This window comes from Megascapheus bottae, chromosome 14 (assembly GCF_031878675.1).
Source record: "Megascapheus bottae isolate mThoBot1 chromosome 14, mThoBot2.hap1, whole genome shotgun sequence".
NCBI classification, from domain to species: domain Eukaryota; kingdom Metazoa; phylum Chordata; class Mammalia; order Rodentia; family Geomyidae; genus Megascapheus; species Megascapheus bottae.
In genome coordinates this window covers 26,586,772-26,605,658 of record NC_143522.1, presented here as the reverse complement: position 1 = coordinate 26,605,658, position 18,887 = coordinate 26,586,772, and the positions used below count along the sequence as shown (strand labels likewise).

General features: G+C 52.9%; 1 protein-coding gene across 1 annotated transcript; it reads right to left on the bottom strand.

Annotated features, from left to right (window-relative positions):
- Positions 1–913: 913 nt before the first annotated feature.
- C14H14orf132 (chromosome 14 C14orf132 homolog) lies at positions 914–17,503 on the bottom strand. The gene is made up of 2 exons (XM_090345418.1): positions 17,387–17,503; positions 914–1,140 (listed from the first exon to the last, which is right to left on the bottom strand). The coding sequence occupies exons 1-2, from the start codon at positions 17,411–17,413 to the stop codon at positions 916–918; spliced, it is 252 nt and encodes an 83-aa protein (XP_090201544.1). The 5' UTR covers positions 17,414–17,503; the 3' UTR covers positions 914–915.
- Between the last annotated feature and the right edge of the window lie 1,384 nt (positions 17,504–18,887).

The window sequence follows — 18,887 nt, the reverse complement described above, 5'->3', positions numbered from 1 at the left end:
TGAGTCCTAACTGATCAGGACTGCCACCCACTTATTTACGCTAGGACAACAGTAGCTAGGATGACAGGCATATGCCACCAGACTTGAGATGGATTCTTCTAAACTGTAGGCCAAGCTGGCCAGGAAACCACTACACTCCTAATCTCTCCCTTCCAAGTAGCTGAGATGACATCATCTTCTCTTCTTCCAAAGATCAGCAAGTCCATCTCGTAGGTAAAAACCAGCCAGCAGTATCCCCAGAAACCCCACCGCGTGTGCGCTGGCTCCCATCTCTGGGTTGTCAGGGACCCCCTGGTCTTGTCTGGGGTCCCGGTGTCAGGTGAGATGGGGAGCCATGCCCAGGTCAAGGGGCGGGGCCTGAACCAAGGCTGGGCTGGGACCTCTGAGTTCTGATGACAGCTTTGTCCCGGGGACACAGGCCAGCCATCGAGCAAGTCCCTGGTCTACAGCGCAAGCCTGGCAGGCTGCTCGGGCGGCCCCTGGCGGGCGGGCGGGCCGGGGCGGGGGTGGGGGTGGGGGTGGGGGTGGGAGGGGTCCCCGGGGAGGTCCGGGGAGGCCGGGCCGGGGCGGGGCGGGGGGTGGGGGAGTGGGAGGGGTCCCCGGGGAGGTCCGGGGAGGCCGGGGCGGGGGGGGTGGGAGGGGTCCCCGGGGAGGTCCGGGGAGGCCGGGCCGGGCCGGGGCGGGGGGTGGGGGGGTGGGAGGGGTCCCCGGGGAGGCCGGGCCGGGCCGGGGCGGGGGGTGGGGGGGCGGGAGGGGTCCCCGGGGAGGTCCGGGGAGGCCGGGCCGGGGCGGGGGGTGGAGGGGGTGGGAGGGGTCCCCGGGGAGGTCCGGGGAGGCGGTCCCAGGCCGGGGCGGGGGGGTGGGGGAGTGGGAGGGGTCCCCGGGGAGGCCCAGGCGCCCCCCCCCCCCCCCCGCTCAGAAGGTGAAGGCGTACACCACGCCCACCACCACGATGTTCCCCAGCGTGGCGATGATGGCGATCCAGAGCAGGACGGCGTCGTTGGAGGAGCGGGGCGGCTCCTCCAGCGGGCCGTGGCCGTTGGAGGCCGCGTGGACGTTGCTGGAGGAGTTGAACAGGGAGTACTCGGTGCTGAATTCCTCGTTGGGGGAGTCCATGAACACGCCGCCCATCATGGGGAGCTGCGGGAGCGGAGCGGGGGAGGAGAGGGTGGTAAAGAGAATCAACCCGGGCTGACGGCCGTGGAGACCACCGTCCACCCGGGGGCGCGCGAGCTCCGCGGCGGTCCCCGCGCCCTCCCCGGGCCGCCCGGGCGCACCGGACCCGCGCACTGTACCCGCGGACGGCACCGCGCCAACCCACGCGCGGAAGCTGGGACGGGCATCGGACAGCTCACAGGCTACAGACCCCCCACACCCCCAAAGGCAGGGCCTTCTGCTGCAGCTCGGGCTGAAAAGTGCGTTTAGCCTAGATCACCAGGAAGATAGGAGAGGGCAGGGTGAAAAGTGAGGACCGCAATTCCAACCCAACTACAAGGAGCACTTTGGGATCTTTCCAATCTCCTCTCTGAGAGAGGGAGACAGAGACAGAGATGTTCATTTAACCCTGTATTGAAAAGCCCGTTAGAATCCCCTCTTTAATAACTAGGTGGTATGCTGCTATAAATAAAAACTACAATTTAATGGCTCCCCTAGAGTTGAGGAATTAAAGATTTCCACTTTAGCTATTTGTAAATAATGCCTTGGCTATACATGCATTTTTATCTGGGAGGATAAGACTCCCATCTACACATTTCTCATGCAAGGATAAATATTTTGGTTTGTGGTGCATAGGAAAAAAAAAAAAAACAAACCAAACCCACCCCTTTCCGGGGGAGCACCTGGAATTCTCAGGACTTGAGCTCTGCTCACTGCACATAAACACTGTGACTTATTTGTTTCCAGGGACCAGAACTTTCTGTCTTGGTTTTTAAAGGCTCTGTGAGGCTCAGACTAGTGGGGGGGGGGTGAAGCGGTGAGTGGCTCAGTGGGAAACAGCGGGCGGGACCCCCCTGCTCCAGGCCCTCCCCAGAGGCAGAAGGATGAGCCCTAAGCCCTGGGAGGCTCCAGGGCTCATTGGGCCTGGGGTCAAAGCTTCTTTTGCACAGGACCAGGAGAAAGGGACAGGAAGCAGTTACACAGCCTCTGCACTCAAGTGCAGCAGAGGCCAGGGGAAGCACCAGAGAACTGGAAAACCTCCCATCTAGTAACTTAGCTATGGTGGGGGGGACCAATTCACCCCCATTTTGCAGATGGATAAGTCAATGTCAAGGTCACACAGCTCACTGCACTGGAGCTGGGCTGAGAGCAGATGTGTCTGCCTGGTGTCTGGGTACGTGTGGTTCCTTGCCTCCCTCCCCATCCTAGACCCAACTATCTTTGGACCTCTACTGACTGAGGGATATGTGGAGAGCATGACCACAACCAAGCCAAGTGCTCCTTGAGCACTGAAGAGTAACTTCTGATAGCCACCCCCCCATTCCCCAAGCTGGACATTTTTATTCATAAGGACACAGCTCTGCCCTTAGGAGGGAAGAATATAGTGACAGAGTTACCACTATGAGGAGCGCAGGCAAAGCTGGTTCCAGGGTGAAAGTCCCTCCAATGGTAAAACTTAGCTCTGAGTACTTCCCACATAATATGCTATACATTATAACATATTAAATTGAGATACGTAATTAAATCAACCCTATTCTGATGAGCAGAACACGAGTATGGAATGCAACCCCACCTTGATTTACCATAGGGCAGTTCATAGGTTGAAAATGCTGGGCAGAAACCATCCCGACTTGAAACTGGAAGGCCACATTCTACAAGACCTACACTACTCTAAAGTCGAGACATTGTAATCTAAACCCGTGCAAGTTGGGGATCATGTGCAAACAATCTTAAATACACAACTGAAACGTTGAAAGAGAAACACCATGCATGGAGCTTCCAGTTGAGCAATTTGGTTAGGTTTGGTCAGCAAGCAGAGCCTACTTCATTCCATCTGGTGGAATTCTGGTGCACAGAATTCCACAGCCCAGGCACACACACACACAGACACATGCACACAGTGCTTGCACACACGCTGTGTGCTGCAAACATCTCCAGAGCAGCTCTCTTTCCATTCCCGATAACAACCAGAGCCATCGCATCCACTGGGGCGCCGGCGGCTCACACCTGTAATTCTAACTCTCAGACGGCTTGATATCTGAGGATCACAGTTCAAAATCAATGTGGACAGGAAACTCAAGACTCTTATCTCCAGTAAACTACCCCCGAAAAGCAGGGGCCTCCCATGCAGGGTCCTGGCAGGCTCTAGCCGGCAGGGCAGAGGGGCTGACCCTGTGTCTGCATGCCTGGCTCGCCAGGAGGACCCAAAAAAAACAAGGGTATTTTTTTGGAAAGCTGGAGAGCATTACAAAATGAAGGAGGGAAAAGCAAACTCACTCCTTCTCTTCTGAAGCCATTGCCATAGTAACTGCACAACACAGGAAGAGATAACGCTGCTTCTACCCAGGGCATGGCCTCGTTATTAATGATGGAGGAAGCACTTGCCCTGGGGACAGGAATGCACACTGTATGGTCCAGGTGCCTGAAACTCAGCCTCCACTGCTGCCCCCTGCTGGCCCAGGCCAGCTGAGCGAGAGCTACTACTGCCTGCCCAGCCGGGTTGGAGGCCTGAGCAGTTCCAAGGAGGCTCCGCCTGGGCAGAGGGTGGGTGAAGCGGAGGTCATGAATAAACCAGGGCCCAGGATGGAGAAGGCTGGTGATGCCAAGGGCCACAGCCCTGCCAGCCAGCTGGGCTGAGTGGAGGTGACCAGAGTCCCAGTGTGGCCTTCCCTGAGAGTGCAGGCAGATGGGACTGCCCACAAGCGCTTGGGAATCCTCTTCCTTCTGCTCCTGAGGGCTCAGGACCTGGAAAGAAAATACTACACTCATTCAGCCTTGAGTGCGGAAACTCTCACCACAACGTGTACCACGTTCAGGTTTAAATATGAAGGCACTGACTTCTACCACCGAACTATACAGGACGGCCTGGGCCCCCCACTCAGTACCACGTGCTGTGGACTCAGAGCCAGGACCCTGTGTAGAGATGATTTAAAAGCTCAGACAGGGTGAGGCCTCAGCCCACCACCACACAACCTCCTGGCAGGTGGCCAGACATGCAGTGTCATGGCTCCTGAAAGCCACTCTGCCTCTCCTCAGACAAGGCCCCAGCAGCCTGGAAGAGAGGCGTGTGAGAACACCCCACAGGTGTGTGGGAGACAGGGCACCTCTTGCTCATCTTGGCAAAGCGTCTGGGCATCTGGCTGCATGGGGAAATCACCCATAAAAGCTGCCGTGCCATGAGGGGCTCTGCGGGAGAATGTGGTCAGCCCTTTCGAGCAGCTCCAGTGTGGAGGTGGCTTAGAAAACCCCGCGGGGTCTCCCAAGTAAGGCTCTAGACTTGAGTGGGGAGCGGATGCTAGAGTGGGGAGTCAATAAGGAATCTTCTTTCCATGGAAGAAAAGCATCAGGGTTATCAGGCTGTCATTTCTGGAAGCCAGCAGACATATTTCTGAATGAGTTAAAGAAAAAGCAATACATGCTTTGTGCAAGTGGCTGGGCAAAGATGCCTCCAAAGGCAGAGGCTGTGGGCGAGGGGTGGCTCACACCACGTGAGGCTGGTTCCCTGGCCTCACAGCCTCAGTTGCTCCATCTGAGAAATGGACTGGTTTTCTCCATTAGTTCTCCCACTGTAACTAATACCTGAAACAAGAACTTAGTGGTGCAAAGGTTTGTGGATCAACCTTCACCTGAGGGTAAGGCTGAGCTGGGCAGGGCATGCAAAGTACTCTGCATGGCTTGCCACTCTGAGCCCAGGACCCATGCATTTAGAAAGTGAGCTCCACCAGCCATCAAGGGCAGGAGGCCCCCGGGGGCTCCATATTCCTCTCTGGGTACACCCCATCTATCTCTAGATGGTTAGCCCTGCCAGCCTGCCAGCCACTGGCACACACTCCTCTCAGTCTTCCCACTGATGTCCCATGGACATGTCCTCACTGTGAGACGGCAGGCAAGGACAGACCTAACCTCAGGGAGCCATCTTAGTCTTCCTGTACCCACATCCCATAGCCTGGTAACCTAGAAATGGCAGGCCTTGATTTAGCACAGTTCTGGGGATCAAGAGTTCAAGGCCAAGGTACCAGCAGGGGTGGCACCCAGTGAGGACTGCTCTGCTTCCAAAATGGTGCCACCGAACTGTGTCCCTTCAGAGAGAGGCATGCTGTGTCTTCCTCTGGGGCAAGGGAAACATTCTTCCTCCTTAGCCCTAATCTAATCAAGGCACTAATCTTTTTTTTTTTGGAGGGGGATTCAAAGTCTAATCACTATCTAAAGATCCCAGCTCTGATGGCTGATGGCACGTGCTGAGAACTAAGTTTCTGTATGGATTTTTGGAAGGACACACACATGGAAAACACACAGGCCCTGCCTGCAGCCCCCTCTCACGACTCTGTCCACATGCCTGGGGTTGGAATCATTGGCTCAGCATCTAGACTAGCCTGCGGGGTAATGGCATCTCACACAGGGTCACAGGCCAGGCCTGGTGACACAAAGAGCTGTCACCCTTAGATGGGGGAGGTGAAGAGGAGTCATGTGACCTGCTCAAAACACACACAACCAGGAAGATGCTAGGGAGCAGAGTGGGACTTCCTGGCCTGGGTTCTAGCTTTCTCACCTCTCCTTGCCGCAGTATACCTGGGGGTCCTCCCCACCCTCACTCAGTGCACCGGGAAGAAAGAAGAGCAGCATAACAACAGGTGTATTTACAGGTGCAGGAAAGGCTGTTGCCTCCAACCAGGCAAGGAAACTGAGCCTGAGGCAGCCCCCACGTGCCAGCCTTCCAAATGGTTTCCAACTCAGGACTTAGACTCCAATCTGTCCATTTCTATATCTCCAACCCTTACCTACGGCCTTGACTGACTTCCTCAAAGGAGCTCAAGGAGGCCACCTGCTAGCCACACCCCTGAAGTATATAAGCAGCAGTGCCAAGACCCAAGCTCCGATCCCTCCATCTCTTGACCCTGAGGACTGAGTTGTGGCTGCGCTGTGGGCCTCAGTCAGTGCTATCAACAGTGCACCAGCCCATATGCCATCTGCAGGAGGCTGAAGGAGCCATGTCCCTTGTGGAGAGACACTCCCATCCCTCGTGGTCACCTCTGCTTTCTCTTCCTAACAGCCTGGAACTAGGCTCCGAAACCGATGCTCACAGACGCAGGGGCTCAGAGAGGCCAAGGAGTCTGCCCCAGGTCACTCGGTTCAGGGGCAGCCAGGCTGCCATGCCAGCTCAGATTAATGTGACCGCATTTAGTTTTGTGTTTGGCATTTAATTTCATGGAGAAAAGGGCTACTACTATAGTCCAGGCTGGCCTAGAATCCAGGATCCTCTGCCCTCAGCGCCTTAGGCTGGGATTATAGACATGCACCACTCCGGTCTAGTGTGTGCGTGTATACATGTGTGTGTGTGGGGGGGAGGACATAGAACCCAGGGCCCTGTGTTTGCTAAGCCAGCTCTTTACACTGAGCCATACCCTCACAGCCCATATATTTTCTTTTGAAAAACATTTTTTTTGCCAGTCCTGGGATTTTAACACTATGCCTGGGCACTATACTTGTGCTTTCCTCAAAGTTTAGCATTCCACCACTTGAGCCACAGAACCACTTCTGGCTTTTCTATGTTTGAGGTACCAAGGAATTAAACCCAGGTCTTTGTGCATGCTAGGCAAGCGCTCTACCACTGGCCAACTCTTGGCCTGAGCCCATATAGTTTCTTTATAAACATTGTATTTAAATTTTATTTTTTGTATGTGTGCCAGTACTAGGCTTGAACTCAGGGTCTCTCAGTGCTGTCTCTTAGCTTTTTCATTCAAGGCTGGCACTCTATCACTTGAGCCACACCTCCACTTCCAGGTTTCTGGTGGTTAATCTCACAGACTTTTTCTGCTTAGGCTAGTTTCAAACCATGATCCTCAGAGCTCAGACTCCTGAGTAGCTAAGATGAAGGGTATAAGCCAGGGCTGGACTGGTCTTTTCTGCAATGATGTCTTTTAAAATGTCAGTAGTTTTTTTGGTGTGCGTGTATGTGTTGCACTAGACAATTGAACCCAGGGCTTTATGCATGCTAGGCAAATGCTCTACTGCTAAATGCCTTTCTGCAGCGACATTCTTGAAGGACAAATATAAATGGTCGGGAGAATTCCCCATGGGTGTCACCTACACTGCAATCCTTTCCATCGGAGACATGGGTAGCTTTTGTTTTGAGGTATCTTTTCAAAAGATGTTTGTAGGTCAGCAGCTTTGAAGAAAGGCACCATTCTTCCAGGGCAGAGGCCATTTTTTAGCGAACCAACCCAGGATAGCAAGACACTGGCTCTGGGGAAGAGCTGGGCAGTCTGCAGGCAGTTCTGCTGTAACTCCATAGGGTTCCCTGAGCTTGAGGTCCCAGCCGCTGCACAACCCTACCTGGGTTCCCCCCATGCACCAGGGGACGCAAGTGCAGACAGGATTGACGTGACCATGAACGTGGAACCTGGCAGCAGGCTCAGGTGGCATGAGGCCTGGGTCTTTGTCACTATGTTTGGGGTTTAGCAGGCGACTCTGTCAGCAAAGGAACATGTCAGAGCCACCTCAGGTCTCCACATATCTGGTGCTGAGGTTTAAAAATATCAGCTATGGCAATTCCTGCGGGAAGAGCTAGCAGCTGGATGGCCCTGGGAAGAGAGAGGGCCCAGTGTTATATACCAGAGGCCCACCATTGCCCCAGGTGAGGCTGGGTGATATCCAGCCACATGGAAGATGAGTCCCACTACATGCAAGGGACAGGTGGACTTCCCCAGAGCCTGTCCCACCCTAAGAAAACCCCTTTCTAACAGGAGACTCTAGAGAAAATATGAAAGTGGGAAAACCAACAGAGGGAATCCACCCTATAGGGCCCACAAGCAGAGAGAAGATATAGAGTAGTTAATTGGCATTTGTTCAGTCTGGTACAGTGTGTGGGGTTTTTGTTGTGTGTGTGTGTGTGTGTGTGTGTGTGTGTGTGTGTGTGTTTGTGTGCATGTGAGCGTGCGTGCCAGTATTGCAGCTTGAATGCAGGGCCTCTGACTAACTGGAGATAAAAGTCTCTCAGATTTGACAGCCTAGGCTGGCTTTGAATTGTGATCCTCAGAATTCAGCTTCCTGAGTAGTGTGGATTAAAGGTGTGAGTCACTAGGGTCCCACCTGACCTCATCCTGACTGTATCTTGGCCCTTTCCTACCCAGATGGCAGTGCACAGGCCCTCTGGCCCCGGGGACCTCGTGTCTAATGTGCCCTGCCCTCATCCTGAGCCACTCACACCATCTGCCCCTCCTCCTCCCACCTGAGTCAGAACCACGCATGGGCCACGGCATTCAAGAGGGATGGACAAGGGGGTGGCAGCAGATCCTTGTGGCTTAGCCCATCTGCACAGCTGACTGATCCGCTCCTGGGGACCCAGCAGGGCCAGGCGGGAGCTCCACGGGAGGGAAGGACAGGCAGGAAGTGGAGAGGAGGTCGGGAGGCTGGGGATGGGCAGTTGTCACCCCTCAGACCTTTCTCAAAGCAGCTGGAAGCCAAGTCTTAATGCTGTTGTAAACTGGCTCCCAGGGCTCTGAGCCAAGATCCACAGGGGTCCTCATGGGGCCGCCGGGGACTCAGCTGCTGGCCGAGTGCCACTTGGGCATCACACTGCATCACACTGGGCCGGTCACAGGCTGGAGCAGCCTCCGGCCCCCTTGGTCTTATCCATTACTTTCTTCCTCCTGGGAGGGCAGCTACTCAGGGTCCAGATGTCACCACAGGCCCTGGCCAAAACACAGGGCGCGCACACATGTTCTCTCGGCTTTCAGAGACACCCTGTCTCAGGATAAGTGAACCCAAGCAACCACAGCAGTCTCCTTCTCCCCCTACCCCGGCCCCTGGAGTTTAGCTTCCTAATTGGTAGCAGAGGCTCAGCTTTGATGTAAGGATGTGTGTCACCAGAATTATACGGTGCTCACAGAGAAGTTTCCATAGCTGAACCAGAGCCAATGTGTTCCTTGCTTTTCCCCATGGAAGGAAAAAAGGGATGGAAACACAGGTGCTAAGACACGAGCTTAAGGAAATTCTGCTTTCAGCCAGGATGGAGTAAGAAGGACAGGATTTGCTCCCCCCTCGCCCCGCACACAACTGCCACAATGGAAAACACGGATGTCATCTAGGAGGATGATCTTTGAGCCACAGCTCCACTTCCAGATTTTCTGGTGATTAATTAGAGATACTATCTCACAAACTTCCCTGTCCAGGCTGGCTTCAAACCATTACCCTCAGATCTCAGCCTCCTGAGTAGCAAGGACTACAAGTATGAGCCACCAGTGTTGGACTTAAAGATATATATATATATTTTTAAAAAAAGACATGAACTAAGCTCCTAGAGATGACAACTACATTCTGAAATCAGTAATACATGGAGGGGCTTGCCAGTAGTTTAGATATTGAAGAAGAAACATTGGGAAAACCAATCCCTACCTGAAACACAAAAGGAAAGACTAAAGAAATGAAATGAGAAGAATATCAGTGAGCTGTGAGACAACTCAAGTGGCCTAACATTAATTTATAAAGGGTCTCTGAAGGAAGAGAGAGAATGGGGAACAGAAATAAAAAAATATGTAAAGAAATAGTACCAATAAAATCACAAATGGATGCAAACTATGCCCTCATTCAGACATTCCCAAATCTCAGCATAAGAAACAGGAAGAACACAAAAAGAGGAAGAGCACAAAAAGTGCTCAAAACCAGTTGAAAAGAGAAAAATCTTAAGAGCAGCCAGAAGGGGAGAAAACGAGAGGTTATGCTCACAGAAACAAAATAGGGGAACAACTGACTTCTCATAAGAGACAATGAGAGCAAGAAGAAGGTGGAATGGTCTCTCTGATGCAGCTGTCAAGTCTGCACAGTGAAAAACACCTTTTAATAATGAAAGCAAGCAAAGGAATTCTATTTGCTCCTAGACACATGAAAGGACTCCTGAAGTCTGAGACACATTGAAGACCTCCAACACAAGGAAAAAAAAGCAAAAAAAAAAAATGGATCTGTACAATAGAATGAAGGGGAAAGGGGAAATAACCAGAAATGCTAACTTCCCTGGAGAAAGACAATTTACGTAACCTAAGAGAAACCAGCTTCCAACAAAGAGTAACAACGGAGTGAGTCTTGCAACGTATGTGTGAGTAGACAGGTAACGGTCATAATGCAAATACGCGAGAGAGGAGAAAAAGAAGCAGACTTTTGCAAACTTCTGACAGTATGGGAAGTGGTACAGAGAGGCTGTGTGTTAAAGACCTTTACTATAATCAGAAGCGGGAAACTGCCAAAAGCTGTTTGCCAATTTATGACATGGTTTGTGGTCCATAAAAAGTGATGCAGGCAATCCTTAGGGAGCAGGCAGCATCTGTCCCGACTTGTACCAAATGGTTTTATGGCTTCCTATGGCCAGCAACCACTACAAGAGCAACGCGTAAAATTACCACGGAAAGGGCCGGGAGTTTGGCCTAGTGGTTAAAGTGCTTGCCTAGCATGCACAAAGACCCGGGTTGGATTCCTCGGTACCACATACATAGAAAAAAGCCGGAAGTGGTGCTGAGGCTCAAGTGGTAGAGCTCTAGCCTTGAGAAAGTCCAAGGACAGTGCTCAGGCCCTGAGCTCAAGCCCAGGACTGGCCAAAAAAAAAAAAAAATTACCACGGAAAGAACAAAATGTAGTGCCAATTGTGGTATGCATAAAGTATCTCCACAAATGGGGTCTTGCTCCCCTCTAGTGGAACTCTTTAGGGAAGTTCTGGAAAGTTCAGGGGATGGACCTAGCTGCAGGAAGTAGGTGAGTGGAGGGATCCTGGGGGCAGTGTATTTCTGGCACCTTCCTGTCTTCTCTCAGCTTCCTGTGCATCATCTGGCACACTGCCTCCTCTCACCACCTGGGACTCTGCCGGGTGACCATGGGCTGAGTCCTCTGGAACCACAAGCCAAAACAAATCTGCCCTCCTTTAAGTTGTTTCAGTCACAGTGATGGGAACGATAACTAATGCAGTGTTTAATAAATCAACAGGAGCAGTATAATGCATTTTTTGCAACCCAAAAGAAGACAGAAAAAAAGGGGAAAAGAACAGATAGGAACCCCCCCCAAAAAATCAGTGTGATGGGACACACCAAACCATATCAATAATTACATTAACTGTAAATGGTTTAAACACTTCTATTAAAGAGCAGAGACTGCTAGATTTGATTTTACAAAGACATTCTTGAAGACTTGGCGCGCACAAAAACATGCACAAGTTATGGTAGCTTAATTCACAAATACCTAAACTGGAGGAAGCCTGATGTCTTTAGTAGGTGGGCGAATGGATAAATAAACTGGAACACCCAGGAATGGAGTATTCCTCAATACTAAAAAGGATAAGCTATCAACCCATGAAGGACAGGGAGGAAACCTATGTGCATATCACCAGGTGAGAGAGGCTGCATAATGCATGAGTTCAACTTCCTGGCACTTTAGGGAAGGTAAAACTGTCATGGTAGAGGACTGATGGCACCTGTGATGAGAAAGTCCAGAGGCTTTTATTTGGTTTTGCTTTGACGGTTTCTTTGTTTTTTGTTTGTTGGTTTTGTTTTTGTTTTGGCTTTGGTGGTACTAGAGTTTGAACTCAGCGCATCCAGGCCTTGGGCTTGTTCAGCTGATTCTCTACCATTTGAGCCATGGCTCCAACCCTGCTGTTTGATGGTGTATTGGAAGTGGAGTCTCGTGACTGTTTCTGCCTGGACTGAACTCCAGCAGTGATCCTCCCGCTCTCAGCCTCCTGAATTACTAGGATTGCAGGTGTGAGTCACTGGCTCCCGGCTTCAGGGTTATCTTTAGAGGGAAGATGAGCAGGAAAGGACCAGCAATGGGTAAAGGAATTTGGGATTTGGCCCGAGTGGGCATAACACACAGTAGATGTGGCAGAAACCACATCTCCAACTTCACATCAGAGCTCTGAGGTTCTAGTCTTGAAACACTGTCTAGAAATTTGGTCTAGACACTGGTTTTATAGACACTTACTTCTCAACTGCTTCATCAATTCCTGCAAAAAATGCCAGCATTATAGCCTTTATAGAGGCAGGTATAGTTAGAGTGCTAAAATATTTAAATTGCTTCCATGGGAACTTGAATTAAGACAGGCTCTCTGGTTAAAAACATTTAAGATAATAGACAATTTGTATTTCAATGCTCATTCTCAGCTTTAAGAAAACACGAAGTAGCAGATTGCCACAGTCTCTAGAATTCTATTTTTCTGGGCAGCGGTGTGTTTCTCTGGGGACAGGAAACTTTCCTTAAGTTTCTTACAGATCTGTTGGAATATAATCCCACAGGCCCTTAGTTTAGCTGAGATGCATTCAAGAGATAATAGAATATCCTCTCCAATACTACCCAGTGTCTTTTGTGGTTGTCCCCTTTCATTAAAAATAATTAAAATGCAAATTGACCGTGAGTCTCCCAAGGCCCTGGGAAGATATCAGCATCTTTGCTGTGATTAGAGAGAGCCACATGGTGTATGTTCTAGAAAGGTAGGTCAAGTGTTAGCATGGTATTTCTTACTTGGAAAGGCCAAGGTTGAAGAGGCAGGCAGAGGGCACACTGCCACCTTCTCACACACAGCCTCTTAGCCCTCCCTGACCTGAGGTTGAATGGTATGAAATTGTTTAATTACCAATGGTCCAGAGCATGTCATGACATAGACTTTAGCCAAATTCACTCAGCTGTCTCTTAGTAGTAACTGACTGACTTCTTGCTCAGGTCTGACATTACCCAGGATCTTCCTGAGCTCTGTACACACCTCTCCAGTGCAGAGACAAGTCACCCGCAGCCCTGGGCTAGCCAGTACCTAACCTCACCTGTGTGGTGCATGCAACAGCCAGTCTCCAAAGATGTCACCATGCTTCTGACCATCCTTTCCTACTCTCCCACCCGGCCTGCATGCTGGTAGTTGGGTCTAATTCCCCTCCCGGGGCTGGGCTCAGGGCTTCCTTCAAAACCGGTAGTGTCAGTGAGAGCCATGATCTTTTAGGGGCCAGGTTCAAAGGAGCCTACAGCTTCACCTGAAATTTCAGGATACTTTCTCTGGGGAAGCTGGCACACCATGCTGGAGTTATAGCCAGTCTGAGGCCACCATGCTGGAAGGAAGCCCAAGGAATAACAGGAAGTCTGGCAGGATGATGTGCTACTTGCAGCTCACAGCCATGTGTGCCGAGGGCCTAGGCGCATGTGAAGATACTATAGCATGGAGTCTACGCTCCAGCCAGGCTGCCCTGGAGGAGACCACTAGAGCAGAGAGATACAAAACACCTGGCGGAGTCCCTGAATTCTGGTCCCACAAAACTGAGTCTAGCTGGGTGCCAGTGACACCCAGGACAGGCCTGTAATCCCAGGACAGCCTCCCTCCCCTAGCCTCCTCAGAGGCCAGGCCAAGCCAGTTGGTCAAACTAAGTGTGAACTGCTCAGGACTAAAAGAGAATACATTCTTGTTGCTTGAAGCCACTTGTTCCTGATCATTTGTTAGAGCAGCCCCAGGGGATACACAGGGACTACTCTAAGAACTCAAGAGTGGACATAAGAGTGACAGTTTGCTTCCCTGGATAGCTTGGGGGAGGTGAATTCATGGGGTCCCTGGGTCCCCCATTTCTGGAATGTCTTCCAAGGTGGATACGTTTCATAGGCTGAGCCCTCAGATCTTGGCTTATCAATGAGTCTCTGAGCTTTCCATTTCCTCTCAGGTTGACAAGGAGACAGTGAAGGCACCTCAGCCATCTCCTCCCTCAACCGCATCCCAGATGTGATCTAGACAGAAGAACACCCCTTTTGGAACAAGTTCTGAGGTTCCATAATTCTGAGCCTAAATTCTTTAAGACCCTGCGTTCGGTAACTTCCAGTGCCCACATGACTTTTGGTGACCCAAGACTGACAGGAGAGCCAAGAACCCATTTAAGCCAGGAAGTGCAGTCCAGACGCTGTCTGGACCACACAGTGGTCCCTGGATTCTGATGGATGTGTCCAGGTGGGACCGGGCTGGGAGTGTTTTCCTGAGACCTGCAGATGCTCCCAGCGTCAGCAAACTCCTACAACGACTGTGCTAGACTGGTCACTATGGCAACGGTGCAAGACTCAAGCAAGGCTAAGCTCCTGGGCCACAGCCATACTTGGTCCACGGAAGGCCACACCGTCGGGATTGGGGTAGGCCCAGCATCTGTCTCTTGCCCATCCCATGCTTTGTAATGAGTGCTGCCAACACAAGGCAAGGCTTTTACCGTGGCATGGTTGTCTGGTGCTGGCTCTCCTCAGTCCCAGGTAAAGTGGCTTCCTTCTTAGGACCTGTTCCTGATACTCCTAGATGTCAGGAAAACCACAGGCTCTTGGCCCAGTCTGTCACTGGGGCAGTCCAGGGCAGCCCCAGGCCACAGACATTTTGGACTCACTGCTGCAGGCTGAGGTCCTTCCCTTCTCTCCAGCCTCCTTGCCTGATGTGGAGCACAGAGAGGCCGCTCTGCACAGGGTCTATCAGATGAGCACGTCCACACTGCACATTGGCCCTGCTTTGAAGAAAGAAGCCTTCCTCACGAGCCTCACAGGCCCTGGGCCCACAGAAGCCACAGACACATCTAATAACCAGCAGCAGAGTCAACCAACCTGCTTTTTGTTCACTCACTGCATCAGCTACTCATACAAATGTACGTCACTGCACCTATAACCCTCCCGGTTTCCACGGGTGAAAGGTCCTAGCTGTGTGCTGTCCTTGCTCAATCACCCTCAATGGCTTCCACTGCCCTCTGACTCCTCATGAATTTCCCATTCACCAGTCAGCCAGCATCTTCGATCACCTAACCTTGGTCTCCCCCTCCCCTGCTCTGCTGTGTCCCCACCGGCTAGCTCTCTGGAGGGCCCTAGACATAGTCTTGACTTCCTTATCTCTATGCCTCTTCTTCATAATCCTAGACCTGCCAAGGGGAATCTCACTTGGTAACAATACATGCACAGAATCAGTTTCAAACTCCTGACAGGGACATGTTCTCACTGTGACATGCAAGTCACATTTTCTATTGTCTTTTCAGGAACAACACATCCCGTCTCCCCCTCTGCCAGTCATCTACCAGATACTTGCTGATGCCTTACTATGTGCCAGGTAGAGTGTCCATCCAGACTTTGGCCCATCCCCTTAAACTGGTCTTGGCCTGACACCATTTGTCCAGCACTTATAAGTACCCAGAAAGAAAATCTACAACTCAGTATTCCTGTCTCCAGCATCCCTGTCCCGCCACCTCACCTGGTGCATGACCCTAGCAAGTCTTCAGCATGGACAGGAGAAGTAGATGGTTCACTGACTTCCTCTGTGAACCATGGTGGGGCAGAAACCATCACACATACCAGGGCCACTGTGCAAACCAGAGCAGGTGTTCACTGCTCAGTCAGGCCACCCGTGGCTTGGTGTTGTGGACACAGTACCAGTTCCCACCATCTGGGGACAGGGCCACACTAGGAGCAGTCCTGGAACATGACCGGGCACTGCCTACAAGGCCTACATGGGAGACTTCTGGATGGAGCCACCACGCAATCTGTGCAGGGTGAAGCAATCAGGCAAACCTCCAGCAGCTTAGATTTGAAACCTAGTTCTCTTCATCATTAGTTACTCTTGTTCAGGTTTGGCCTCCCGAATTGTAAAATAGAACAACTGGGCCTGACTCCAAAGTATTTACTCAAATAAACAGTGTTACACATGGGATACCCAGCACACAGTAGGTATTCAGCACACAGTAGGCACTCAACAAACCTAGCATGCCCTCCATTTACGGAAGATTTCCTGCATCTGTCCTTGGCAGCTAGTTCAGAACTAAGCTGGTAGTCAGTGCCCAGTGTTAGACTGCACTGACCAAGGGAAATGGGACCTGTAAACAAAGAAGAAAAGGAACCTGCTCCCTTTGCAGGTTCTGCATCTTGGTGTTGAAAAGTCCTATGTTTATGCTGTTAGGTCACCATAGCAACCACTGATGCTCCAGCCAGCCCCAGGGTTCCCAAGGATCAATTTATCTTGTAACCATGGCAACACCAGCCTCTGTGGGATCCAGAGGGGAAGGCAGCCATGGACCTGTGTGAGCTTCCCTCCTCTCCCCACTCAAATAAATCCTGGCAACCTCATCGCTAACCCCACCTCTTACAACAGGAATGACTTTTGCTCCTCCTGACAATATTTAGTGCTTAGGAGTAAGAAATTGAAAACCAGGAGAAGCACAGAGACACTCCTAAGGGTGAAAAGAACATGGGAAACTTGTTAGGAGAAAGCCACAAGCCGGGATATGGATTCCCAGGGCCTGAAGGGCCGTGCCCTCTGACCCCTCCAGAGGACTGGCTACCACAGTCTGCCTTTGGCTACTACCGCTTGAAGCAGACTTCCACCCTAGGTGAAGTTTGGACAAAAGGGCTGTCCCCTCAAACTTCATTCCAGCAAAGGGGCAGCAGGTGGGGACTCTGGGGGCAGGGTGACCTCCCTGTCCCAGGAAAGGTCTGACTGGTCAGTGGGCTGGGACTTGCCCTCCCCAGCTGGATATGGTGGCCTTGGCTGAGAGCCAGACTGTGGCCAGTGCTAAGCGTTCCCCCTGGCCACGCAGCTCTAGAAAAGGGCGTTGGTCTTTGTCATGGCTGAGAGTTTAAGCAGGAGAGGGGATGGTGGCCCCAGCTCAGAGCTCACCAGAGTTGCCCAGCCTCCCTCAGGCCCCACCAGGAGTCAATCGTCCTCCAGGTACTAGGAACCCATGGAGGGGTCGTGGTGGCAAGGGGCAGTAGCCCAGAGGATAATCAGACCAAGTACAAAGCAAAGAGCCATGGAAGCCATCTCTTGGTGGGTCACAAAGGGGGTCTTCAGGCCCAGGTGGCCCACGGTCCCCACCCCCGGAGAAGAGAGGATGGGGGCACATCTAAGTGACAGCACCCCCCCAGGAGCGGGGAGCGAAGACCGACGCCCACCTAGACTTGCTGGGGTCTGGGCTTTGTAGGCCTGAGACTCCAAGATCCCAGGAAGGATGGTGGTGGGGGCTGGGCAGAAGGGAAGCGGATCTGGATAGGGGAGGGGCTGGGGTCCCTCGAGGCTGTCTTGCCGGGGTGCAGCTCCAACCAGGGCGCTCAGACGTCCAAGCCCGACCGGAGCCCAGCTCGCCGCGCGCCCCTCGAGCGAGCGCCAGGTGGGCGGTGGGGCAGGGACAAAGGAGGGACCAGGAGGGGTGGAGGCTGTGGGCCCAGAACCCACCCGGACGAGCCGCCCGGGGCGCGAGGAGAGGGGCCCGGTTACCTGCGCGGCCATGAAGGACAGATCCATGTTTGTGGCCGCCGTGGAAGCTGCACAGCCGAGAAGACGCCCCGGGCGCGCGGCCCCCACGCCAGCCCGCGCGGCCTCGGCTCCGGCTCGGGCTCCGGCTCCAGACTGCGAGTGGGCGGGGACCCCGGGGCTGCCCGGGCCTCCACGTGACCGCCCCGGCCCCTCCCCGGGGCGGGCCCGGCGGGACCCCACCCCCGGACCCTTTACATCTGCCGTCAGGGGCTCAGGGAGGAAACTGAGGCCCGGCAGGACCCCCCCCCCCTACCACCACCCCTTGGGATCCTTGGTTGTCAGAGCTGGATGGGGAAACTGAGGCCTAGGGAGAACCAGCCCTCTGCGCTCTGGCGCCCCGCCTGGGCGGCCGCCCCGGGCCTCCTGGAGTCCTGGCAGGGCCCTCGGGCTGGCCTGCCGTGCTAGGGTACCTGCGGATCGGGGCCAGGTGACCACGATGAGGCTCACCTGGCTTCATGACTGCGGTGAGATCGCAGGCTCACCGGGCTTGTGCTCCTCCTGGTGCCTAAGCATTCGGTGAGGTGGCGCAGGGGGCAGGACGCGGAGAGCCGGGCCTGGCACCATGGCAGGCGGAGGGCCAGGCTGGGAATGGCTCTCCTAGATCAACACAGAGCAGCCCGTGACCTGGTCAGTCTAACTCTTACCCCAGCCTGGTTCTCCAACCACGGAGGACCCTGCAGCTGGCGGTGGGTGCGTGTGTGCAGGCGCCCCAGGGAGGGCACGCCCTTCTCCAGGGGCTCCCGTGGGCCCGATGGCCCTCAGAGGACACTGCCTGGCCCTTCTGGGCTGCCCTCCCAGGCCTCTCTCCTTGGACAACCCCGAGCCTCGAGCAGCCTGTGAGGGAGGCAGCCTGGGACCAGACTTTCTCCCAGTGAGAAAGTGTGGCAGAGAGACTTGGGATTTAAGGTCATCCAGCACCGTGGGATTTGGAGACGGGTACCAGGATGAAAAGGACTTTCCCGGAAGGTGGAAAGGATGGTAGCTTGCAAGGAAGGCTAGCCTTCCTTCCTCTTCCTTCCCTTCCATTCCTCTCTCCTTGTCCCTCCTTTCTCTCTCTCTCCTTTTTCTCTCTTCCACCTTCCTCCTTTTGTGTCTCGCTTGACTCATCCTTTGCTATATAATCTATATCTATATATCTCTCTATATATATCCGTTCATCTTGGCTGTGTTGACGATGCTGGGATGAATACAGTAGTTGCAATACCTTCATGGCATCTTCATTTCTTTTGCTCGTAGAGTTGTAGGTGGTTCTAATTCTGGTTTCTTTCAGACCATCCATACTATGTTCCATAAAGCCTTGGTAACCAGAGAGCCAGAGAGAAAGGTCCCTCCAGGGAGGCCTCTGCCTGGCCCTTGTGTATCAACTTCATAGGATACAAAGGGAAGAAGGGCCAGTACACCCCCTACATGGGTGGGGTACCCCTGGTAGGCGCAGTGAGAATGTCAAAGGATGGGGAGAGGG